This window comes from Phacochoerus africanus, chromosome 15 (assembly GCF_016906955.1).
Source record: "Phacochoerus africanus isolate WHEZ1 chromosome 15, ROS_Pafr_v1, whole genome shotgun sequence".
Lineage (NCBI taxonomy): Eukaryota > Metazoa > Chordata > Mammalia > Artiodactyla > Suidae > Phacochoerus > Phacochoerus africanus.
The window spans coordinates 11,484,940-11,511,644 of NC_062558.1; the positions used below are offsets into that span (position 1 = coordinate 11,484,940).

General features: G+C 51.1%; 1 protein-coding gene across 1 annotated transcript in view; it reads left to right on the top strand.

The window, feature by feature from the left end:
• SCARA3 (scavenger receptor class A member 3) overlaps positions 1–25,067 on the top strand; it is a 36,165-nt gene extending 11,098 nt beyond the window's left edge. The window contains exons 2-6 of the mRNA XM_047760934.1: positions 3,197–3,295; positions 4,931–5,050; positions 9,499–9,597; positions 10,825–11,868; positions 23,282–25,067. Coding sequence (XP_047616890.1) covers positions 3,197–3,295; positions 4,931–5,050; positions 9,499–9,597; positions 10,825–11,868; positions 23,282–23,733 — 1,814 coding nt within the window. The 3' untranslated portion in view covers positions 23,734–25,067. The remainder of the gene's footprint in view (positions 1–3,196; positions 3,296–4,930; positions 5,051–9,498; positions 9,598–10,824; positions 11,869–23,281) is intronic.
• The last annotated feature ends 1,638 nt before the right edge of the window (positions 25,068–26,705 follow it).

The window sequence follows — 26,705 nt, forward strand, 5'->3', positions numbered from 1 at the left end:
ATCTTTCTGCATCCACCCTTGACTGGCTTGGTCTTGGTGTAATGTGCATATAATGAGCCTGTGCTTGCAAAGGGCTTGGCTTACAAAAGCCTCACAAATGCTTTGAATTATGTTTTCATTCAAATGAGCAAGGCTTAAATGGAACATTGCTGGAGCATTCCAGACCTAGGTAAATTAGGGGTCCCCAGGGTCTGGAGCTCAGTGCTCATCAACAGGAAGTTCGCAGGATTAGTAAGGGAGAGCTCCTTGGGGCCAGGGGAGGGCTGTGGGTTATGCAGCTGAGATGTCAGCAGAGCAAATAGGGCCAAATGCTTGTGAACCACCCCCCACTCCCCTCGCCCATCTAAAGAGAGCTGAGATTGTAATGGCCATCATTTCCCTTCCTGTGGGTGGCTCTGCAAACTACTGTGGGGCCTCTATGAACCCCCACTTGCTAATGACTTCCAACTTGGGGGCTCTTGATGGGAGAGCACAGTTATGACAGAGCTGTGTGCTCTCTGAGGGGTTGTTGGCCGAAGGTCAGTGTCAGTCTTGTTTAAGTCTTCCCAGATTCCCTGCAAAGGCTATAAACAGCAAAGTGATGAAATTGGCCCAGGAGCCAGAACAGGGAGGAGGCCTTGTCACTAGGGAGGGCAGAAAAGCACCACCAGGGGTGGAGAGAAATGAGAAACATGGGCAGGAAGGTCTAGAAGGCGCTTCTGCTCTGAGAAATGGAAGGAGCACCTCCCAGAGGGGCCCCCAAGGCTGCCGTCAGTCTGACAGCCTACAGCGGGGTTCTGGCTGAATGAGATCATCTGAGAGCGCAAGGGCATGGGTGAGGTTTTGGTCAAACAGCCCAGAGGGCACTGCCTCATCTCGGGTACTAGTTTATGGGAAAGGGATGGTGGTCCTGGTAACATCCCAGGCCAAGTTATCCTCTTAAGCTGTTGGCAGATTGATGATAGGGTAGCAGTCAGAGACACGGAGCAGGGCTGAAGAGGTTGACTTATTAGGGTGCATATAAAGGGTACCCATCATTATCAGCCTTCCTCCTGCCACCTCACCTGCCCTCTTCCAAAGCACACACACGCACATGTGTGCATGCTCATGTATACCCATGCACACACACGCATATGCACACACACATGCTTATGTACACACATGAGGGCACACTAACTCTGTGAGAGAGACTACCTGGCGTCTGTTACTGTGGAGAGGAAACACAACCACGAAATCCTGGAGGCTTGGCTCCTTGCTGTCTCTGTGACTTTAGCGGGGCATTAAGAGTGAACCCTCCTCCTCCAACTCAGTTTCCTGATCTGTAAAATCGGGAGAATAATTTCTCACCCTGGCTATCTCTCCAGTTAATTGTGGGGATCAAATGGGATAGCATATGTGAGCCCACGTTTCCGTCCTCCCCCCAGATTAACTCAGAATCTCTAAGGGGGGGAGGCTGACCTTGGTCTCTGGACCAGCCCCCACCCCAATGCCGCATGCAGGTGTAGACCTGCTACCAGGAAGCATCACCCCAAATCCTTCAGAGATTCATTCAAAGTTGTGTTTGTGGAGTTTTCCCTGTGCCAAACCCCATGCAGAAGGCTTTGGATGAAGTAGAGAACAGGGTGGCGACAGCTGCGCCTACAGAGCTTCAACACTGGGGAAGGGAGCTGCTGGATAAATAGTAAAAGGTATACCGCGTCCCGCAAAGGGAGAATACAGAGCACGTGGGAACGTATGTAACCAGCAAGAACTCACTCCAGTCTGGGAGCTGGAGGACAGCTAGGAAGTGACACGGAAGCCGTGACCTGGAGAACAGGCCGAGGGCATTCATGGCCATGATGGCGGTGTCTCTAATTTGGCGTCGCCCACAGTGTGTCCCCTACTGAGCCATGCAGGGCTGCCTTCACCTACCGAGCGTTCCTTGCCCAGAAACTCTTCCTCTTGACTCCCGTGCTGATGATGCGGGTCACCATGGCACAACATTTGGGCAATGAGGCTGCTTCCAGGTCGTTGCCAGAGCCCCTGAGACTCCATCCCAAGCCCAGGCCTGGGTCTGGCCCCCCTTGTGTCTGTCCCATTGCCTTGCAGTCCCAGGAGCAAGGATTCCTAGCATTTGTAGAGCTTTTGCTCATGACTCTAAGTAGGTGTGGTGGGAAAGACTTCTGAGTTCAGATCTTAGCTTCATCACATAGCCTGGGTGCTAGTAAGTAACATTCTTTGGGGCTGTTGTTAAAGGAGAGTTGATTTACAACGTGACACTGGAGTTCCCGTCGTGGCTCAGCAGGAACAAACCCAATTAGGATCCATGAGGATGCAGGTTTGATCCCTGGCCTCGCTCAGTGGGTTAAGGATCTGGCATTGCCCTGAGCTGTGGTGTAGGTCACAGACGCAGCTTGGATCTGGCATGGCTGTGGCTGTGGCTGTGGTGTAGGCCGCCAGCTACAGCTCCTCTTTGACCCTTAGCCCAGGAACTTCCATATGCTGCAAGTGCAGCTCTAAAAAGACAAAAAAATAAAAACTAAAAAACAAAAAACAATGTTATATTAGTTTATGGTGTCAAGTAATTCATGTGTATACACACACACACACACACACACACACACACACACATACATACACTATGCGTATATACATATATATTGTTTTTCAGATTCTTTTCCATTAGGGTTTATTGGAGGATGTTGAAAAGAGTTCCTTGTGCTACATGGCAGGCCCATCTCACAGCCTCGCACCACCCATTTCTCCTCTCCGAAGCCCCCCCAGCTGGGCTAGACACAGAGTCTTGGTGCAGACTGTGCTAGGGCCAGGTTCCCTTGTCCCTGAAGACGTGGGATCATGCTCCAGTTACCATGTGTCAGGGAATGGACGGCTGCTGGGCCAGACCAGGCAAGGTCTATCTCTTCTTACTCCGCCTCAGGGGTCTGAGGTCGGTGCGGATGGAGTAGGTAGAGGGACTGGCCTGTGTGTCTTCACCAAGTTTGCTAAGGTCATAAACTTTCCTCCCCCAGAGGCGCTGGGATAGTCCAGCTCCTCAGCCACTCGATTTTGACCTCCACCTGCTTGCCCTCAGGTCACCTGGAGCACAGGTGGGCTGACTTGGACCCGGGGGCGGGGGTGGGCGCCGTGGGGACTGTGAACCTGTGAACAGATGGAGCAGCTGGAGAAGGGGTGGGTCTGACACCCCCGCCTGGGTCTGACACCCCTGGCTTCATCGCAGTGAGGTCGGCTGCCGGCGATGGAGATGCGTTGTGTGTTACAGAAGAGGAGCTGGCTGGTGACGATGAGGACATGCCATCCTTCCCATGCACGCAGGAGGGTAAGGGCTTGGGGACCCTCCTCTGATCTCCTCCTGGGGCTGAAACCAGGCTGGGGAAAGGCTTGTCTGTCCCCATGGCTTCGAAGTCCTGGCTGTCCCTTCCCCAATGCTCACGGGAGAGTTAAAGGGCAGAGTTGCATGGACCTGGGTTATGCAGTCTGGGTGAAGTCAAAGTTGGACACATCTGATGTCTGTCTCCAGGGCTCTTCCTGAGACCCCCTCAGGGACCTCTGCCATCTCCCCTCAGGCCTGTCTTCCAGCTGGTCCACAACTGTCCCCTTCCTGCCATGCTACCCAGGTGGCCCGTCCTTCTCAGGCCCAAGGACCAGCTTGCATGTGGTTGATCTGAGCAACCAGGGCCCCCTGAATAATAGAGTGCCTCCTATTACTTGGAGTAGGGGTCCTTGGTGGGTTTCAGTGTAGTTTAAAGCAGCTGCTCTCAACCTTGGCCATGCATTGTAATCACCCAGGGATGCTTGAGACCAACCCTCATTAATTCTCGTCTCTTTTGGTCTGGGGTGTGGACAGGTATCAGGGTTTTTGTTTTTACATTCTGGTACCCATAATGTGCCACCTTAGGAATTTCACACCTAGAACATGACTGATTTCCTGCTGGGCATTGGCCACCCCCCAGAATAGCCAAGAACACCTCTGCTCCTCTCCTTCCTCTCTACCAGGGACCAGCTGGTGGACTGGAACCATCCATTTGGTTACCAGGAGAAATGCTAGTTACCTACAAAATTTGGGGACTGATGACCAACCTTCTGGTTGGCCCAGGACTGAGGGGTTTCCCGGGGTGTGGGACTTTCAGTTTTAAAACTGAGATAGTCTTGATGAACTGTCTCGGTTGGCCCTATACTGAGGCATTCCTGTAACAGGAGACTTTTGGTGCAAAAATCTGGGAAAGTCCTAGGCCAACGGGGAGGAGTTGTTCACCCGCTGGTGAAACAAGGCTGGTGGCCCTAAATTGTGGATCATGAGTAAGGCTGACGTTTTAGGAAGAGGTGTTTCTCATGCTGTGGGCTCAATGACCATGCCATAGAGGGAGAATGATGGCTTGTTTTGGGGGGAAGAATGATGGCATTGGGGGGGGGTGTTCTTTGAAGACCCTGACTCTGGTCTCACCTATTCCTAAAAGCTCTAGGGGTGTTCCCATTGTGGCTCGGCGGGTTAAGAACCTGACCAGTATCCATGAGGATGTGGGTTCGATCCTTGGCCTCAACCAGTGGGTTAAGGACCCAGTGCTGCCACAAGCTTCGGCCTAGGTCAAAGATATGGCTCGGATATGGCATTGCTGTGACTGTGGTATAGACTGGCAGCTGCAGCTCCAATTTAACCCCTAGCCTGGGAACTTCCATATGCCACAAGTGGAGCCCTAAAAAGAAAAAAATAAATAAAAATGAAAGTTCTAGGACTTTGAGAGGAGACAGTGAGATGAGTAGAGTTGAGGATTGAACCAGCTCCCTTCCTGAGGCTGATTCAAAATGTGATGAGATATTGACAGAACACTGTAAACCAACTATAATAGAAAAAAATAACCATTAAAAAAATGTGATGAGATAGCCCAAAGCAGGAGCACGGAACTGACCCTTCAGCCAGAGCCCCCACTGCTGGCCTCCTTTTGTCCCCCCACAGGCCGGCCGGGGCCCCGCTGCAGCCGCTGCCAGAGGAACCTGTCTTTGCACACGTCTGTGCGGATTCTTTACCTCTTCCTGGCCCTGCTCCTGGTGGCCGTGGCCGTGCTGGCCTCTCTGGGTGAGTGCAGAGAGCAGCATTGGGACTAGTCCAGGCCTCTCTACAACCCCTCCCCCCTCCACAGAGCCACAGGGGAGTTTTCCATGGGGGCCCATCCACCACCAACACCCCCTACAAAGACAAACCCTGATCTCTGTGGCTCGGGGCCCAGAACCAGCATCTTTTGGGCTGGGAAGCCTAATGCCTGGTACAGGTTGCAAAGGCTAGCTCCTAATTCCTGGTCCACAATGAGCTGTGTGGCCTCGAGCAAGGCACTTCCTCTCTCAGGACCTCTGTTTTCCTTCTGGTTAATGAGGCTAAGACTAGGAGGTGGTTCTCATTTTCATCCCCATCTTAGAATCATAAAAAAATACTGGAGCTATAAAAAAAATACTGGAAATTCCCCTCTTGGCTCAGTGGAAATGAATCTGACTAGCATCCATGAGGACGCAGGTTCAATCCCTGGCCTTGCCCAGTGCGTTAGGGATCTGGCATTGCTGTGAGCTGTAATATAGGTTGCAGACGCAGCTTGGATCCTGCATTGCTGTGGCTGTGGCTTAGGCCGGCAGCTACGGCTCCCATTTGACCCCTCGCCCGGGGAACCTTCATATGCCACGGGCGCGGCCCTAAAAAGACAAAAGACAAAAAAAAAATACTGATGCCTGGGCCTCACCCAGGATAGTGGAATTAATTCAGTATTTAAGCTCTTTAGATAATTCTAGGGTACATCCGGGGTGGAGTTCACCGGACTGGACAATGTCTATGCCTTTTCAGTGGTCTTTGTGTGGCTTAAAGAGAGTTTGGATATATACGTGCACCAGGATTTGTTAAAATGCAAATTGCTGGGTCTCACCTAGGCCTCCTATGTCAGAGTCCTGCTGATGAGGCCAGGGATCTGAAGTTCGGTGGTTCTCATACACTCAACAGTTTGTATGACTCTAGTGGCTGACCAGGCGACAGCATACGCCAGGCTCAGATAACTTCTGCTTTCTGGATGCCAACAGTTTATGTTTAAAAGTGAAAACAAGGAGTTCCCGTCATGGCTCAGTGGCTAATGAATCTGACTAGGAATCATGAGGTTGCGGGTTCGATCCCTGGCCTCACTCAGTGGGTTAAGGATCTGGCATTGTCATGAGCTGTGGTGTAGGTCTTAGACGCGGCTCGGATCTGGCGTGGCTGTGGCTGTGGTGTAGGCCGGCAGCTACAGCTCCGATTTGACCCCTAGCCTGGGAACCTCTATATACCACGAGTGCGGCCCTAAAAAGATGAAAGACAAAAAAAAAAAAAAAACAACTTTATTAAAGAAAGCCAGTAGGTTTATTTGCTCCAATGGACTAGGTATTACTGATAAAGTCTGGGCCTCAGGTGAGTAAGGGAGGCACGGGGGATGCCTCCCTCTTGGTGCCAACTCTGCACTTGTGCCACCCCCCACCCCCGTTAGAGATATTCAGGAACTGCCATTCTTGGCTTGAAGGCAAGAGGCTAGCGTTTTAGTGATTGGAACAGACACTCTGGCTATCTTCCAACAATCCTGAAGGTGTTAATTAAATTCAACACAAGCCATGCACCTACTCTGTGCCGGGTATTGGGATCATTGAGATGAATGCATTACATTTCACCATCAAAAGGAGTGGCTCTATGGCTCAGCAGGTTAAGAACCCGACTAGTATTCATGAGGATGCACGTTCAATCCCACGCTTTGCTCAGTGGGTTAAGGATCTGCCATTGCCTTGAGCTACGGTATAGGTCATGGACCTGGCTTGGACCCAGCATTGCTGTGGCTGTGGTGTAGGCCAGCAGCTGCAGCTCCAATTTGACCCCTAGCCTGGGAGCTTCCATATGCCATACCTGTGACCCTAAAAAGCAGAAAAAGAAAAAAAAAAAAGAAAGAAAGCAAAAAAAAAAAGGAAAAAATTAGGTGGATTGATAGATGGATAAAAAGATAATAAAATGGAATGGACAAATGTTCAATAAAATATAGCAAAATGTTAATTATAGAATCTAGGCAGTAGATACCTGGATATTTACAGTATAATAAATTATTGATTATTCTTTTTGAGAGTTTTTATCATTAAATATTAGAAAATTAAAAAATGGATAGGCTTATATCTTCAAAGTAAATCTTTTTAAAAAATAAATTATGTATGTGCACTCTTTAGTACATACCATAACTTATAAAACACAATTTTGAAAGGATGAGAAGAATAAGGTCTACAAAGTAAGGAAAAGAGCCAAATTTATTTATAGTTACAAATTATGGAATGTGCAATGAAGAAATAAACAAGGTAAATTGTATGAGTGAAATCTTGGATGTTGGCTTAGAGGTAGACTTTATAAGGCATTAGAATAGGAATCAAGCCATTCATTCTCTCGGCATCGCTGTTCCACCATCTATACAGGAGATCTTAATTGGTGGGAAACTCAATGAAATAATAAATACCATAAATTATTAAGTGCTAATCTAGTACAACAGGGTGTAATTGGTCCCAGGGTCTCTCAAGATGTCACTGTGACTAATTAAATCATGACAGTTATGAGATGGACAGTGTTCATTAGAGCCCAGAGATTCCAAAAAATTTGGAATCATACAATTTTGGAGCTAATGAAACCTTAGAAGTCACCTAGCTTCATACTTTCATCTTAGAGATTGGATGAAAGTCTGAAAGATTGGCTTGCTCGAAGTCACCCAATAAACTTGAGGCAAATCTGAACTAGAGGTTGTATTATCCAACTCTCTTGGTGGGGCTAATTCCATCCCCTCCCTTACAGACCCTCATAGGGTCTGTAGGAAACATCTTTCAACCCTCCGTCCAATTTATGCCCTCCTCTCACTACCAGGCCCAGCCATGCACCTGTTGGAGGAAGCCAGGGGCCCTGTAGCTGCCCAGATGTGCCAGCACTGACCCCTTAGTAGAGAATGAGGCTGCCTATGCCATGTAAACTGGTATAACCTTTCCTAGGGGGAGTCTGCTGACATGTATCAAGGACTTCAAAAATGTTAAGACACTTTGACCCATTCATTCTACTGCTAGGAATTTATCCTAAGAGAATAACCATATAGACACACAACCATCATATATAGGGATTATTTCTAGGATCAAGCATTACTCATATTTACATATCACATGTCATTTGTAGACTCAAAAGGGGAGGTGCCTTAAGAGTTCCCAACAATAGAAGATTTTTTTGTTTGTCTGTTTTTTGCTTTTTGGACCATACCAGTGGCATATGGAGGTTCCCAGGCTAGGCACTGAATCGGAGCTACATCTGCCGGCCTACGCCACAGCCACAGCCACACCAGATCAGAGCTGCGTCTGTGACCTACACCACAGCTCATGGCAATGCCAGATCCTTAACCCACTGAGTGAAGCCAGGGATCGAGCCTGCAACCTCATGGATACTAGTTGGGTTGTTTTCACTGCATGATGATGGAAACTCCTAGGAGATTTTTTTTTGTCTTTTGTCTTTTTTATTGTTGTTGTTGTTGTTGCTATTTCTTGGGCCGCTCCCGCGGCATATGGAGGTTCCCAGGCTAGGGGTCGAATCGGAGCTGCAGCCACCGGCCTACGCCAGAGCCACAGCAACGCGGGATCCGAGCCGCGTCTGCAACCTACACCACAGCTCACGGCAACGCCGGATCGTTAACCCACTGAGCAAGGGCAGGGACCGAACCCGCAACCTCATGGTTCCTAGTTGGATTTGTTAACCACTGCGCCACGACGGGAACTCCTCCTAGGAGATTTTTATATAATTGCTGAATCATTTTTATAGAGTGTGATACAAACATCAAAAGCAATGATTTTAAAGGAATTTAAAACCTCAGTGGGAAAATGTCCATGACATGATACCAATTAAGCAAAATAAAAGAAGATAGACCAAATTTTCAGAACATCATAATTTTCTATTGTTGTCTTCTAAAAAAGTATATATCTATGTAGCTATATAATGATAGAAATAAATAAGATTATAAGAGATACACAACAGTGTTAATGGCCATTGTATCTAAGTGGTTGGATTAGGAATAGTTTTTATTTTCTTTTATATTTCTGTTTTATTTTCCCCTATTCTATCCTGCAGTCAAGTCCTAGTTTTAAAATCTGGAGATGGAACTTATATAAATATAAAATATATACATATATATAACTTATATTTATACATTATAATATATAATGTATACCCACACATATACACTTAAAGGAGATATATAAAGATATTATATCTAACTATGTCTATAGATATATAGATACATACATATATATATATATATATATATATGCTTTTAATAGATGTAGGACCCACTCTGGCTATAAGAAATATCTCCCATTACCACCATTGAGAAGCCCCATAGAAGATGAATGAGTGGTTTTGGCTCTAGAGGGGCTGATAAATATACCTTCTTGAAAACAACTGCTGATTCTCTGATCTAAGACACCTCCCACCTCAGTTTCTCATCTGTGTTCCCCCTGCAGTTTTCAGGAAAGTGGACTCCCTCTCAGAAGACATCTCCTTGGCCCAGGCCATTTATGACAAGAAGCTTGTGTCTATGCAGGAAAATCTCCAAGGGCTGGGTAAGTGTCCAGGGTCCAGATGTGCTAATGATCACAATGGAAGGCCAGTATTACTCGGGGTGGGGTGAAGGTCCCCCCAGACCACAGTGCCTAGAGCAGGGCAGCCTTCACCTGACTTCTAGGCACAAGGGAAGGACCACCACAGCTCCCTGCCTCCCTGGGCAGCTGGAAAACCATCCATCCACCAAGGGCTGTTACCCTAGGATGTGCCCAGGAATGGGGCTGGGGATGGGAGGTGTGTGTGTTACAGATCTAACCAGAGCTTCCAGGTGGAGAAAAAAGCCGAAGGCCATCCACTCTCCAAATATCTTCACATGTCTGAAATTATTCTTGAGACCTTCCAAATGCTCGTGACAAGTCGGCCCTTTCCTCATCACTGCCGATCTCCTGATATCCTGCTTTGACAAGGGGCATTCGTGTTCTGAGAATGAGACAGGAGCCACAGTAGAAGGGTTCAGAGGTGGCCTGCTTGGTGGGAAGAGAAAGTCCTGTTCTGCCACTCATGAGCTGGGCGTCACTGGGCAAGTCACTTCCTGGGCCTCATTGCTTATCCCTCACAGGCAGGAAAATCCCTGTACCCTCTTCTCCACAGGCTTGTGAGAGAATCAAATAAGGTAACAAATATATAAATACTGGGAGATGATTTTTAAAATCAAATGTCAATGAGAAAAGTTATGAAGAAATATATTCTCTAGAATTTGATGATGAGATGGAGAAAATGTCATAAATCCTCCAAGTCAGACTAAAGATACCTGGGAAGTCTACGATTTCAGGGAGATGTAAGCCTTTTCCAAAAAGTATTTCATAGGAGTTCCTATTGTGGCTCAGTGGTTAATGAATTCGACTAGGAACCATGAGGCTTCAGGTTCGATCCCTGGCCTTGCTCAGTGGGTTGCCGTGAGGTGTGGTATAGGTCGCAGATGCAGCTCGGACCTGGCATTGCTGTGTCTGTGGTGTAAGCCAGCGGCTGCAGCTCTGATTCGACCCCTAGTCTGGGAACCTCCATGTGCCGCGGGTGCGGCCCTACAAAGACAAAAAGACCAAAAAAAAAAAAATTAAAAAATTTTTAAAAAATGACAAAAAGGATTTCATAGCAGGTCTTAGGGAAGGAAGAGGGATAGGAAAGCCACTTGCCAATTTATTATGCTCTGAAATATTAGCTTTGAAGAAACCAGATTTGTCCTATGATCCTTCAGCAATTCACGATGTTGTCCCTTTCTCCTGAAGATCTGAAAGCTTCAAACAACTGCTCTTTCTGCTATGAGGCTGGGCAGTTGGGGCAAGAGATCAGGAAACTGCAGGAGGAGCTGGAGGGAATTCAGAAGATGCTTCTGGCTCAAGAGGTCCAGCTGGACCAGGCCTCCCAGACCCAGGAGCTGCTCTCCACCACCAGCGGACAGATCTCCCAGGAAATGGGCAGTTGTTCTTTCTCCATCCACCAGGTCAACCAGTCTCTGGGGCTCTTCCTGGCCCAGGTGAAAGGTTGGCAGACCACCACAGCCGGCCTGGACCTCTCTCTGAAGGACCTCACCCAGGAGTGCTACGATGTCAAGGCTGCAATGCACCAGATCAATTTCACCGTGGGGCAGACTTCTGAGTGGATCCATGGGATCCGGCGGAAGACGGACGAGGAGACCCTGACCCTTCAGAAGATGGTCACCGACTGGCAGAACTACACGCGGCTCTTCAGCAGCCTGCGCACCACCTCAGCCAAGACGGGAGAAGCCGTCAAGAACATCCAGGCAACCCTGGGGGTGTCGTCCCAGCGCATCAGCCAGAATGCCGAGAGCATGCACGACCTGGTGCTGCAGGTCATGGGCTTGCAGCTACAGCTGGATAACATCTCCTCCTTCCTGGATGATCACGAGGAGAACATGCACGACTTGCAGTACCACACCCGCTATGCCCAGAACCGCACGGTGGAGAGATTTGAGACGCTCGAAGGCCGCATGGCTTCCCACGAGATCGAGATCGGTACCATCTTCACCAACATCAACGCCACGGACAGCCACGTGTACAGCATGCTCAAGTACCTGGATGACGTGCGGCTCTCCTGCACGCTGGGCTTCCACACCCACGCCGAGGAGCTCTACTACCTGAACAAGTCCGTCTCCCTCATGCTGGCCACCACCGATCTGCTCCGTGAGCGCTTCGGCCTCCTCAGCGCCCGGCTGGACTTCAACGTCCGCAACCTGTCCATGATCGTGGAGGAGATGAAGGCTGTGGACACGCAGCATGGGGAAATCCTGCGCAATGTCACCATCCTACGAGGTGAGAGCCAGATCTGGATTGCACTGCCGGGGAGCTCCTAGTGGGCCTGGGAGGTCTTTCGATGAGACACAGGAGGACCTGGTTTGGGGCACACACCCCAGCAGGCTGATACGATCCTGCAGCAAATGCCAGGGGTGGCTGGCAACTTTAACGCACTTGCCAGGCTCTTTTGGGAAAGTGTCAGGGTTCCCAACTTTGCCTGACATACCAACGTGGGCTTTTATGTGTGAATCTCTGTCCTTGGATCCACAGAGAGAAATGGGCAGAGATCATCTTTGGAAACTCTTGTTTTCTCCCTTCCCACCCCCTTGTTGGTGCCCTCAACCATCTGCCCCTCACATGCCTGTCCCTCTATGCCCTCCTCTCCTCCCATCTCACCCCCACATGAGGCCGGCCTCTCTAGAGACAGAGGAAACAGAAAGATGAGGAATTGGCTCGTGTAATTGTGGAGGCTGACAAGTCCAAAAGCTGCACTAGTTCAAGGGCAGCTAGGCTGATGTCCTAGTTCAAGTCCAAAGGCTGGAAGCCGCTTTTGAGCAGGAACAGACAATGTGTCAGTTTGAAGGCTGTCTGGCAGGGGATGCTCTGTTACTCAGGGGAGGGTCAGCCTTAGTTCTAGCCAGGCTTCAACTGATTAAATGAGGCCCACCCACATTGGGGAAGGCAGTCTGCTTTACTCAGTACTGATTTAAATGTTAATCTCCGAGTTGCCGTCATGGCTCAGAGGTAGTGAACCTGACTAGTATCCACGAGGACGCAGGTTTGGTCCCTGGTCTTGCTTAATGGGTTAAGGATCCAACGTTGCCATGAGCTGTGGTGTATATATGTTGCAGACTCGGCTTAGATCTGGCATTGCTGTGGCTGTGGTGTAGGCCAGCAGCTACAGCTCCGATTCAACATCTACCCTGGGAATTTCCATGTGCCTCTGGTGCAACCCTAAAAAAAAATGTTAATTGCATCCGCAGAAACCCTATGGACACGCCTAGAATAATGTTTGGCCAAATTTCTGGGTACCCTGTAGCCCATCAGGTTAAACTATCACAAGCTTATCCCTCTTCAACTTGGCACCCATGCACATCTCCTTAAATCATACATAATCCCCAAACGAAGACAGTAACAAGGTCATAATCCAGTTTGTGTATAACCAAAAATGCACTAACCCCTTCCCCTGAAGAGGAGGTAAGGTCCTTGAGTGGTAGTGAAGTTTACCCTTCTCCTTGATAACTGAAATACTATGAGATGAATTTAACAATATTTAAATACTGTGATATAAAGTCAATACATTTTATATTGTTTGTTACATGACAAAGTGATAAGAGAGGGAATAAAACAAAAATTCTGTATAATACATACATGTGTACACACACACACACACGTATATCAACATAACACAATGAGGAAATATTCTTGACAATTACTCAGCTCTTGACGAGTCCTCATTCATGTAACTGGTCAGATGGTCATAGCTGGTATTCATAACCATCTTCTTCCACTACCCATCCCGTATTCCCTTTGCCTTCAGCAAACAGCTCAGCTGGTTGTGCTTCTTTACCTGGTGGGGGGACCAACCCAAAGCTTCATTCCTGAGGGCCATTAGTCCTGCCTGGATGGGGTCGTTGTAATTCTCTGTTGACCTTAATCCCAGGACATGGTATTACTGAGAGACGCCCTAAGTGATCTGGATTCCAGACATGCTCCTTCTTGCCTCCATTGGAGAAGTCTAATTTCTCCTTGGCAGTGGACATCCATCACGTCAGTCTGCACAGCAACTTCTTAGCCTGTGAGGTCACAGAGGCACGAGGAGTCCAAAGTGAACGGGCAACTTTGGCCTTAACTTCCAGTTCAATGGAATTGTACCTCCTGGTGGAAACACTCATCCCTTTGTATCTAAGATCGCTAACCCAGCAGAACATAAGTTTGTGGGAACAAGAAGTGAAAATTTTGCTAGTGGGTCACTAGGGGTATTAATGAGTAGTGCCCTCCCATTTCTCCTTCTTGATCCCTGGACCCGTGCATCCTGGCTGTCAGAGAAACAGTACCATATTTTGGACCCTGATTCAGGGCATATACAGCCCTGAAGGTATTGCCACATAACTGGCACTGTAACTGAGTCAAAAGGCCATCCCACCTCTCTAACAAGCAGCTTCTTCAAGATGGCGGGAAACATGGTAACCCCAGTGAATTTCATGGCTGTGGGCCCACCGTTGCACTGAATTTGCTGTGGAATGAGTTCCTTGATTAGAAGCAATGCTGTGTGGAATAGCATGATGGCGTTTAGTGCCTTCTGCAAGTACATGGATGGGATTTTTGGGATACAGGGAAGGCAAATCTATATCCAAAGTAAGTGTCTAAATCAGAAAAAAACAAATTACTCCCCCTTAGGTACCTTTAAGGAAGAATGATTAATAATAAATCTCGTTGGCAGCATGCAAGGGAACTGGCCTCCCCTTTATTCCCCTTCATTCATGGGGTTCCGAGTCTGTAAAGTGGCTCAAGTCTGAAAATTGGTTGCAGTATCATGACTTTCTGTTTTGATGACTCAAGTTAGACTTTTGGTCACTCAACCCAGAAGTTTCCTGCTTACACAGAACAAGTAAGAATGAGTAGGCTTCCTACTTCTTCACTTCTAGAAACGCCACGATCAGCTGGCCAGCGCCAGAGTCTGCGGGAGCCAGGCTATTCTGATGGCTGCTTAGGCCCTGCTGTCCATCACGGTGACCACGTGCTCCTATGGGGTTGCAGTGCCGCCACTTGGCCCCAGCCTGGATACAATTACTGTCGTTTTGGTTAGGTTTCCCAATTCTGTGACCACTGCTCCCACAGTGAACTCTGGCCCACAGAGAAGAACTGGGAATGTTCTTCACAAACATATTTCTTTTTTTTTTTTTTTTTGGCTTTTTGCTATTTCTTGGGCCGCTCCCGCGGCATATGGAGGTTCCCAGGCTAGGGGTCGAATCAGAGCTGTAGCCACCGGCCTACGCCAGAGCCACAGCAACGCGGGATCCGAGCCGCGTCTGCGACCTACACCACAGCTCACGGCAACGCCGGATCGTTAACCCACTGAGCAAGGGCAGTGACCGAACCCGCAACCTCATGGTTCCCAGTCGGATTCGTTAGCCACTGCGCCACGACGGGAACTCCACAAACGTATTTCTTATACTCATGGTGAAAGGCGTGTCTTCGCCTTCCCAGGGTGACTGAGTAGCTTTCAAATGACAAACCTACTGTGACAGTCCAACCTCCCTGAGTCATTGAATCCCTTTCTCTACATGAAACCACAGGGGGTCCGGCAATTCTAGTCCACTCACCATGGATCTCCTTTTGGTCCACCGGTCAGCCACCCAACGAAATGCACTGTGAGAGCCCTCGCTCCCTCCCCAAGATGCAATGGTAGAGGCCGGATCCCTGCTTAGTAATTCCATAGCAATAGATGCGGCCTTGATCCCACAGCTCTAAAGGCTGCCTGACCCACTTTATGTTCTTCCCGGATCACCACCCACCCTTAGTGCCCATCCCACCCACGTTGCCCAGATTTCTAGCTGCATGGATTAGAAAACTCGGAGGGTAGCGGTAGCATGCCTCCTTATGGGTCACACTTCGTACCTCACCTTGGGGGGCTGCTGGAACTCGAGTGCAGTGACGAGTCTAGGAGCAAAGAGGGGAGGGAGGTGGGTGGGCCCTGAGGGGAACCTGCACTGTCGTGCTTGTCAGCTGCCTCAGGGGAGGCCCATACCCTTTCCTCAGGTAACACGGGGTTAACACCCTCAGACAGGGATGGAGAGGCCACTTCTATTGGGGACAGATGGACGGCTGCCACTGGCAGAGAAGACTCATCAGAATTCAGGGTTGGTTTTTTGGGGTTTTTTTTTTTTTTTTTTTGCTTTTTAGGGCTGTGTCTGCAGCATATGGAGGGGGCTAGGGGTTGAATCAGAGCCGTAGCCGCTGACCTACACCACAGCCACAGCAATGCCAGACCAAGCGGCGTCTGCAACTACACCACAGCTCATGGCAATATCAGATCCTTAACCCACTGAGCGAGGCCAGGAATCGAACCTGCATCCTCATGGAAACTAGTCAGATTCATTTCCGCTGAACCGCCATGGGAACTCCCAGAATTTAGTTTGATGGTGCCAGCTCCACCAGGGTCTTCCCGCACATCCCCTGTCCAATGTTCAGGATCCCATTCCTTCCCAGTCCATGTCCCCTCTTTAGCTGTAGACCCCCCAGGAAGGAGGCTGGGAGCTCAGCTCATGTTGTAATTCAGCTGGTCACAGGATGAGACTGCAGGTCCCATTTTCAGCAATCGGGAGGTGACAGGAGCTAAGGGTCTCCTTCAGGGCAAATATGGAAGTTTTTTGGTCATTCATGGGGCACTTGACCTTGGGAATCTGAATCTCTGAGCCCATACTTTTCTTTCCTCACTTTGTCCAATACTGTTAAGAGCAACCAGCCAATCTCATTAGACTTGTGATTTTGACTAAAATGTTCGAAAGACTCATATACATGGTTACCTAGGTCTGTGCTTAGGAGTCTCCATAATTTTGCATATCTCTATTGCCAGGGAAAATCAGGCTGTTTTTATCAGTAGTAAATAGAGACCTATTAGATTGCCAGTTCCAGAAACCCCAGACCAATTCAGAAAACTCATCTTTAAAATTCTGTTCACCTATGGAGTTCCCGTTGTGGCTCGGTGGGTTAAGAACCTGACATTGTCCAAAAGGATTCAGGTTCAGTCCCTGGCCTTGGTCAGTGGGTTAAGGACCTGGCATCGCCCTGACCTGTGGTGTAGGTCGCAGACAAGGCTGGAATTCCACGTTGCTGTGGCTCTGGCATAGGCCAGCAGCTGGAACTCCCCTAGCCTGGGAACTTCCATTTGCTACAGGTGGGGCCTAAAAAGAAAAATAAAATAAAATTCTGTTCACCTAGAATCATTCCTGGTACCAAGGTCTGTATTAGTCAGGGGTCTCCAGAGAAGCAGAACCAGCCAACAGGATATACACTTATCCTGTGTCCATCTGAAGCTCTGGAGAGAGAGATTGATTTGTTATACACAGATACAGAAGCCAGCAAGCCCCAGGATCTGCAGGGTGAGTCAGCAAAGCAGAAGATCCAGAAGAGACAATGGTTTGATTCCAGATTGAGTCCAAAGGTCTGAGACCCAGGGGAGCTGATGGTGTAGTTGCAGCCTGAAGGCTGGCAGGCTGAAGACCCAATAAGAGTTGATGTTAGAATTTCACTTTGAATCTGAAGGCAGGAGAGCGCATATGTCCAGTATGAATCAGGGAGGGAGGAGGAGTTCCCTCTGGCTCAGCCTTTTTGTTTTCTATTCAGGCCTTCAACTGATTGGATGAGGCCCACTAACACAGGGGAGAGCAATTTGCTATATTTGGTGCACCAGTTCAGATGCTGATCTCGTCCCAGACACCATCACATATGTTCACACAAAGGGACTATATTATAAAGAGACACAGGGAGAAGACGGCCACCTGCAAGCCAAGGCCTAGAACAGATCCTTCTCTCATAATCCTCAGAAGGAACTGACCCCACCATCACCTTGACTTTAAACTTCCAGCCTCCGGGATTGGGAGACAAGAGATTTCAGCTGTCTAATCCTCCTTAGTCTGAGTACTTTGTTAGAGCAGCCTGGGCTGACAAAGTTAGCATTTATTTCAGAATGAGGTACCCATAAGCAGAAGCCAGAGAGCATCTCAAGTCAATTTGAAGAGTGGGCCAGGCAACCCACCTTTGATATGGGCTTAAGAGTCAGCTGGGGGGTGGAGCTGTCCCCCAGGGGGCAAAGAGGTCAGTCCCTTTTTGGGGAAAGTGTGGGTGGCAGAAGGAAGCAGACTGCAGAAACTACCCTAGGCAGCCTGTACTGACCCTCAGGGCTATCTCTGCATATTTGTTTAAATCATGTCGTTTGGCCCATGTTCCTCTTGGTTGTTAAATCACCACAGGTAAAAATCTCTCACCTCAGAAAGGAAATTTCAGGGACAAAATCCCTTCCTATGTGTCATTCATTCATTTACATGCAGGCAGGTGCTCTCGGAGGCTCTGGCGCTGGGACCAGCAATGAGGTCTGCCTCGGGCTGGAGCAGCGCTGCTCTCCAGAGTAAAGGAAGACAGACAGCAATAGCCACAGCCAGTGTGGAAGGTGCCAAGTGCTGACTGAAAGGCTGGGGCTCTTAAACTGCCTGGGAAAGGAGCCTGGATTCTAATTTGCTCTGGGTCTTTAGGCAGAATCCTGTGATCTTTCCAGCCCTCTAGTTTTTTGTTTTTGTTTTGTTTCATATGTAAATTAATGGATAAGTGCGGCTGTTCTCTGAGATCTCCCCCAGCTCCACGATTAAGTCTGGGTCTCCATTTGCTCATCTGAAAGCCTGTGGTACTTCCATAGTGTTTGTGCCTCTTATAGAATGTTTCTTTCTTATTCTATAGGAAAATTTCTGTGTGTGTGCTAGACAGTGTCTATTCTAAGACTATTGCTTGGAAACTGGCACTGGGAAAGCATCATATTTTACTCACTGAGCGGCCTTGAACAAGGGTCTTGGCTATTTCAATTCGGTTTTCTCATCTGCAAACAAGAATATAACCCTTGCCCTGACTATATATCCAATGGATAGTTGCATCCATGTTAACAATGGTGTGGACGGGTTTTGGTAAAATATAAAAGGGGGTCCTAATGAAGGGATGATTCTGAATCTAATTCACCTGACACTAGACTCCTTATCTTACTCATCAGTGCCCAGCACAATGCCTGGCCTTTGGAAGGTTCTCAGGAAATGTTTGCTCCGTGAATGCATCTGCGAAAGCATGACCAAGGGGTAGAAACTGAGGACAGACGTGTAAACTCGTTCCCTAAGCACCAGCCTGCATTCTCCTCCCACATAGAATGTCCGGGAGTTTACATGTTAAAAAGGGGGGAGTTCCCGGCGTGGCGCAGTGGTTAATGAATCTGACTAGGAACCATGACGTTGCGGGTTTGGTCCCTGCCCTTGTTCAGTGGGTTAACGATCCGGCGTTGCCGTGAGCTGTGGTGTAGGTTGCAGACTCGGCTCGGATCCCATGTTGCTGTGGCTCTGGCGTAGGCCAGTGGCTACAGCTCTGATTCGACCCCTAGCCTGGGAACCTCCATGTGCCGTGGGAGCGGCCCAAGAAATAGCAAAAAAGACAAAAAAAAAAAAAAGGGACCCGCCGAGACTGTTGCATTATTCTGCGGTGGAGGATTCGTAGATGTGCTTGCAATTGAGTAGCAAAGGTGATGCATGAAAAGAAGAGCAATGCCATGTTCTGTTGGTGAACAAGGCCAAGTTCTATTAGTGCCTTCAGGGAAAGCTCAGGGTAACACCTGGCCTATTCCTGATGCATTCTTACTTCCAGGGGAGAGTCCTTGAAGGATGTTTGTAGAGCCCTATGGCCTGTCAGCCTTGAACTCTAATGATTGTCACGGTAGCTCCACAAGACTCAATGGACAGAGCCTAATTCTCTGCCTAGATGCTCCACCCCCTGGTCCACAGTTTCCTTTCCTCCTTTTCTCCTGAATCTCAGCCCTGAACCTTGGCAGCCCCAAGCTCCAGCCTCAGTGAAGCTGCTGAAAGCCCTGCTCAGCTTCTCAGCCACTCTGCCCAAAGCAATTACTAGTCAACAAATGCCTTATGAGTAAAAGAGGCAGAGACTGTCAGGCTTCCTTCAGTGAGTCTCCCTGCTCCCTGGGATCCTGGCCCTTGATCTGTCTCCAGAGCCTTCAAAAGGATGCCTTGGCATTTTGTCTAATGATTCTGGTTGTTCTCAGTGGGAGGTATAGTCTGTTACAGACTGATCCGTCATAGGCTGGAGTGGAAATCCACTGGCTTTTTTCTTTTTTCTTTTTTTAATTTTTTTTTTTGTCTTTTTGTCCTGTTGTTGTTGTTGTTGTTGTTGTTGTTGCTATTTCTTGGGCTGCTCCCATGGCATATGGAGGTTCCAGGCTAGGGGTCGAATCGGAGCCGCAGCCCCCGGCCTACGCCAGAGCCACAGCAACGCGGGATCCGAGCCGCGTCTGCAACCTACACCACAGCTCACGGCAACGCCGGATCGTTAACCCACTGAGCAAGGGCAGGGACCGAACCCGCAACCTCATGGTTCCTAGTCGGATTCATTAACCACTGCGCCACAACGGGAACTCCCCTTTTTTAAATTTTTATATAATGATTTTTATTTTTTCCATTATAGCTGGTTTATAGTGTCCTGTCAATTTTCTACTGTACAGCATGGTGACCCAGTTACACATACATGTATACGTTCTTTTTTCTCACATTATTATGCTCCATCATAAGGGACCAAACATAGTTCCCAGTGCTACACAGCAGCATCTCATAGCTACACTGACTGGTTTTCAGTGCTTCTCAGATAACAACAGCCAGGATAGAGGGTTCCCAACCCAGGCTGATAGTTTCATCGAACGAAGGGGAATCTGTGGTCCAAAGAGGGGCAGATGACTTACCCAGCCACCCAATTTGTTGACACCAGATCTGGGACTCCAAGCCAAGTCCCCAGAAATCCAGGCTAGCACGCCCTCCCTCGGGGTACCAGTCTCCCAAGAGGCACCCCTTCTCTTTCTGTTTCCCTCTGCCTTTGTAAGCTGGCCCATTGCTTTAGACTGTGAGATAGATGGCAGGCCCCTCCTGCCCTGGCACTCCTCCACCCACAGATGGGCGTTGTTGGTGCCCTAAGGACTTGGCATTTCTGCTCATCCCCCCACTCACTCCCTGTTCCCAGCGGAGACCAGGAGCCGACCACCTACTTGTCCCAGACATGCAGTCAGTTATGGCTCTCCCCTAATGGGCCAGGATGGCCTAATTACAGCCCAAGGCTTCCTGAGTAATTATGGGCCTCCTTGGGACGCCTGCCTGCTCTGTCTTGCTCTCCCATCTCCGCACCTTGGCCACTGCTGCTCACCTTTCCTCCGTTGTCTTAAATGTGTCCCCACTGCTCAGGGTGGCACTGAACCCTCTCCCTCACAAACCTTTAGCCCTGCTGATACCAAGATCTTATTACAGGTGGGGGCACAGGTCCCCTGTCCCATGAGGCCCCCGGTCAGCCTCTGTCTGCCTTCCCTCCCCCCGTGCCAACCGCTAATCTTTGGTTGTTGAGTTCCTCCCTGGCCTGACCCAGGTCCCGCCAGCTCTCCCCTCTCTGCCCACATGATTCACGGCTGGGCCCAGAGGAACAAGCGGAGGCTCGGCTCACCTGAGGAAGACAGTCCTTCTGGGGACCCGGCCCTTCCCTGGGCAGCACTGGGGCGGGAGGTCCTGGCAGTGGGTGGGGGTCTGGGGAACAGGCCAGGAGCCTCCCGGGCAGGGGTTTGCATCCTGTCCCCACCCTTCCTGGATGGCGACCGTAAGTCACTCCTCTCCACACCGTGATTCCTCCTCTGTAAAATGAGGTGCTGGGGACCTAGGGGAGACTCCGGAGGCAAACGTCCACTGCTCCCCTCGCCACCCCCGAGAAAAGGCAGGTCACAGAGAGGTTAGGGTAAGCCAGCCGAATACGGCAGGGCCATCATGGGCACATTGACCCCGCAAGGTGGCAGCGAGGGCAGCCAAGGTGAGGAGCCCCAGGTGAAGCCACCCCGCTGATGTGCTCACAGCTTATGTCTGGAAGCTCCGTGTGGGTTCTCAAGATGGGGTCAGCAGCAGCAGCCGTGGAGAGGGTGTATTCAGGGAGGTGATCCTTTTCCTGGCAGGCCTCCTTCCACTCATGCTGGGGCTGCAGCTCCCACGAGGATGAAGGGACAGTGTGACCCAAGCTTCTGCGTGAACCTTCCCCTGGGCGTGTGGGTGCCCAGCCTTCCCCATCCAGGAAAAAACATCCGAGAGCTTCCCCAGAAAGAGGAGCCTGAGGGGGCTAGAGGGGAGGAGGGAGAGAGGCCTTTACGCTCCATCTTTTCTCCCTCACTGTTGCCATAGAAACTCTGAGAGATCCTCAAAGCAGCTGCTGTGCCCTCAGGGGCCAGGGAGCAGAGGGTGCAGCCAAAGCCCGAGAAGAGATTGTAGGAGGAGAGAGAAGGACAGGGGAGCCTGGGCAAGTCCTGGGAGCCCTGTTCCTGGAGCAGGAGGGACAGAGGCAGGAGGAAGGGTGCTCGTGGAGCCACATGGCCCTGGAGGACTGTCAAGTGCAGCTCTTAGTGTTGTAGATGAACTAAGCGCAGATGTGCAGGGGCTTGCCCAGTGTGGCTCCACGCCCTGTGACTCCCGTCCACCTGCACAGCCTACAGGGGCCTCTCCACCAAGAATGGCTCTGCTTTTCCCACCCCAGCTGGTCCAGGTGCCAAAGGCAGAGTGGCATGAGGACAGGCACTGTGGCTTTGCCAATCTCCGGCCAGTCCTGCCAGGCTGGAGCAGGTGGCCCCTGCCAGGTGTTTCCCTGTGCCCTGTCGTGCCCCTGTCAGGGGCTCGTTGCAGACAGGACATGGTCACTTCTGTTGCCAGCTGGCCCCACCCCCACCCAGCAGGCCGATGACGGCATCCCCAGCCAGTGCTGCTGGCAAGCTACATGAGCCGAGCCCTCGCAGGCCCCATCACCACTGTGTGGGGAAGGTGGGCAGAAGGTGTCAGGGAACGGCTGGCAGATACTGTCCCTGCCCTGTACGTGGGCTCCACGCCCAGGGCAGGGAATGTGAGCCATGGCCTTCACTACCTGGGGCTCCATAGTCTAGAGAGGCCCACCAGATAGGTGCCACGTGTTTGCTTTCACTATACTACGACCTCTCTTTCTATATGTCAACTAAAAGCTTCAGAAAGCAGTAGCTTCAGGAGCTCAGAGAGGAGGCCGGATTGGTCAGTATGGCCTTCCTGGAGGAGCTGCCCTTTATCTGGGCGGTTGCTTTGCCCACTCACTCACTCACCCTGGGAGGCATCTGTTTCTCATGCTTCACTTCTTGGCTTTCTCCTCATGTCACCTGACTCCACTCCTGGTCACGGGTGCCTAAAACTCACGAACAAAACCTGGGGTTGGGATCGGGGTGGGGCAGGAAGACAGGACAGCCAAGACCACCGTGAGTGGAGGCGGTGATCCTGGATGGCCTTGACCTTTTCCAGCTTTTGCAGACCCCAACTTGAGGGCAGGTGTGGAGCTGCGGCCATGCCCTGAGGTTGGAACACGGAGTGTCCACCAGGCACAGGCCTCGTGCCAAATGCCTCCGTGAGTTAGCTCAGCCTGCAGCTGAGAGTCCCAGCCCCCGTCCCAGGTCACCGAGTTGACTCAGAGGGGGCAGGTCAGCAACGTGACCCTGAGCCTGCAGCGGGCAGATCTGGGCTCTGAGGCTTTAACCCTGGGGAGTGACGGCACCCACTGCCGTGCAGCCACTTCACAGGTTGGCCTTGGGAAAGCTGCCCTCCCAGACTGACCTCTCCTCTCCCCTCTCTGACTCCAGGTGCCCCCGGCCCTCCAGGACCAAGAGGACTCAAGGGAGACGTGGGCGTGAAAGGGCCCACTGGCAGCAGAGGACCAAAAGGAGACCCGGGCAGCTTGGGTCCCCCAGGGCCCCAGGGGCCTCAGGGGCAGCCCGGGGATACCGGGCCGGTGGGAGAAAGGGGGCCAGTGGGCCTGCGAGGTTTCCCAGGACTCAAAGGCTCGAAGGGCAGCTTCGGAACCGGAGGCCCCAGAGGACAGCCAGGCCCCAAAGGGGACGTGGGGCCCCCAGGGCCTGAGGGGCCCACAGGGTCGCCTGGGCCAGAGGGGCCTCAAGGAAAACCAGGCATCGCCGGGAAGACAGGGTCACCAGGCCAGCGGGGACCTGTAGGGCCTAAGGGTGAACCAGGGATCCAGGGTCCCCCTGGCCTCCCTGGTCCCCCAGGCCCACCAGGAAGCCAGAGCCGCTACTGAGGAGGGGCCCAGTCCTGGACACTGCTGCACAGAATGCAGGGCGCGCACTCGGGTGGAGCAAGAGCCCCCCAAAAAGCCACACCTACAGACATTGTAGTCCTTTGACCCCCAATGGGGTTCCCCTAGGCCTGCCTCTGCACCTCGGGGAGCCCCAGTAGCAACTGCCATAGAAAGCACCCCTCACACAGTGCGCACACACACACACACACACACACACATTGATTTCCCTGCTGGCCGGGGGCTGACTGGGTGTCCCTGCCTGGGCAGGAGGAGAGGGCAGGCAGAGCCCCCTTTCCTGTGACTGAGCCAGCCAGGGAGGTGGCTACCTCAGGGGGAAGGTCTTGACTCTGAATTGGTGCCCAAGGCCAGTCTTACCAGCCTCTTCATACCCATCCCAGCCAGCAATTCCCTGAGGCTCCCAAGCGTTCAAAAGACCCAGGAAAACCTTGGCGGGAGATCACAGCTCAAACTCTAGGGACAAGGTGGATCTGACAACCACAAGCCCCTCCGGGTAACCAAGGGAGCAGAGTCCCGGGAGCTTCCAGGGCCTCACACAGGACTGAGCAACTCCACCCCGGGCCTCTGTTCTAGGACCCTGAGCGCTGCGCCCCCGGGAGTTCAGCCTTATTTTCCACATCTTCAGAAAATTCCTGGCTTCACCATTGCTCTCAGGAGCCTTAAGCAGAGTTTTATCCACACCAGGACATTCTCCAGGCCCTGGTACATTCTGCCAAAGGGGAGCCCATCACCCAGGAAGCTGGAAGGCTCGGTCATTGGCCGCCTGCAAAGCTGCCTCTCTTGCTCCACCAGAGGCCCTGCTCCAACCCCAGGGGGCCCCTCTGGGGTGGCTGGGGGAGGCCAATCCCTGGGGATGACAGGCAGCTCTCCCTTCCCCCACCCGGACCCAGAACGGCCCAAGGCCTCTCTGCACTGGCAGCACGACCAGGTGAGCGGGAAGGACCACAGCCAAAGAGATTCCCTTTGAGGTCCCCCCTCGCCCACCTCCATCTTCCTGCACACGCTGGCAGCGAGGAGCACTGGGGACCCCCCCCCCCCACAACCACCAGCAGGGCAACTTGCAGCGAGGCTGCTCTTCCTTTGTGTTCTAACAGATAATGACCACCCCTGGGGTGGGGACCTGCAGCTGCCCCCTCCCCAACCCGACCCAGAGACCAGCCCCTTCCCCGTTCCAAAAGCCTTACCGACCCCCTTTCTTGTAATAGATGTGCAACTGGCTTGCACCCCTGCCGCCCCCACCGCCATGTAGTTCTCTTGTCTACATATGCTATCATGTGACATAGTATCGCCCACTCAGTAAAGAGCTGTTTCCAGGAGGGAGGTGTCTCCTGGTCTTTTCTAAAGCCTGAAAGGGGGAGTGGGGCATGATGCCTTCAGGGGCTCTGCTTCACCTGGCCTTTGAAGGGGAACCAGTGGATGAGGGGTTCCTTGGCTTATTCAGGCCCACTGTGGAGTCCAGGTCTAAAGTCCCAGCCCCTCATTCCAGAAACACTGAGCTGTGCTGGGAGTTCCCAGTGGCCCTGCTGGGCCAGAGACCAAGGGGTGTTTGCAGGAATGACCCACTGTGAGCAAGAACCCAGGGGAAACAAGGAGAGCTTCCCAACCTCCCAGCTGGGCCCTAGAGCTCCTGGGCTAAAGTGAGATTGGAAAATAAGACAGGACACCTGAGCAATACTTGCTGCTTCCCTCTCTTGTCTCCAAGATGGGGAGATAAAATAGGAAAGGAGAAGAGGGGAGTTCCCATCATGGCGCAGCTGAAACGAATCTGACTAGTATCCATAAGGACACAGGTTCGATCCCTGGCCTCGCTCAGTGGGTTAAGGATCCAGCATTGCCGTGAGCTGTGGTGTAGGTCGCAGATGCAGCTCGGATCCCGTGTTGCTGTGGCTGTGGCGTGGGCCAGTGGCTACAGCTCCAGTTGGACCCCTATCCTGGGAATCTCCATATGCCGTGAGTGTGGACCTAACAAAGATTTAAAAAAAAAAAAAAAAAAAACCGAGACACAGCCAGACCTGCCCCAAAGGCCCTGGGCCTCCAGAGAGTCCACAGGAAACAAAGGGCGCTGGCTCTCCTGTGAACCAGGAGAGCATGAGGGGGCTCTGCCCTCTGTGGCTTTTAAGGCTTATGTCTTGGTCCGTTCAGGCTGCTGTAACAGAATACCTCAGACTGGTTGACTTCTAAACCACAGAAACAACATAATGGTGAGCATCATCCACCTTCATGACCTAATGACCTCCCAAGTGCCCCATCTCCTGGTCCCACCACATTGGGGGTTAGGTTTCAGCAGAGAAATTGGGGGCAGGGCGGGGGGGGGACACACAAACATTCAGACTGTGGTAGCGTGGTAACCTCATTGGTTAGTAAAACATGGTCTAGGGCAGACCCTGTGCTGTTTGGCATTTTCATTCTTTTGGAGGGGAGTTCGGTGTGGGAAAGGAGTGTATTAGAACTTTCCAGAGAGACAGAACCAACAGGATACGTATGAATATATGTATATGTGCATATACGTATGGAGAGAGAAAGGGGGAGCGAGGCAGGCTGAGGAGCCACTGGATCTGCCTTGCGCAAGCTGTGAGCCCAAGGGAGCCAATGGCAAAGTTCCAGTCCAAAGGTCTGCAAAACCAGGAGAGCCAAGAGTGTGAGTCCCAGGCTGAGTGCAGAAGAGCAATGTCCCAGCCACGCAGTCAAGCAGAGAGAGAGAGAGAGAGCCCCCTGCCTCCGTGTGCTGGTTCTATCAGGCCCCCAGCAGGCTGGGTGCTGTCCATCTGCTCTAGTGAGGGGCCGTTGCCTTTACTCCGTCCACCACTTCAAGTGCTCATCTCTTCCAGAAACACTTTCACAGACACCCCTGGAAATAATGTTTAACCAGACACCTGGGCATTCCCATGGCCCAGTGGAGCTGGCACATGAACTGAACCTTCAGGGGGTGTCTGGTAGAGGAAGTGAGCAGAGAG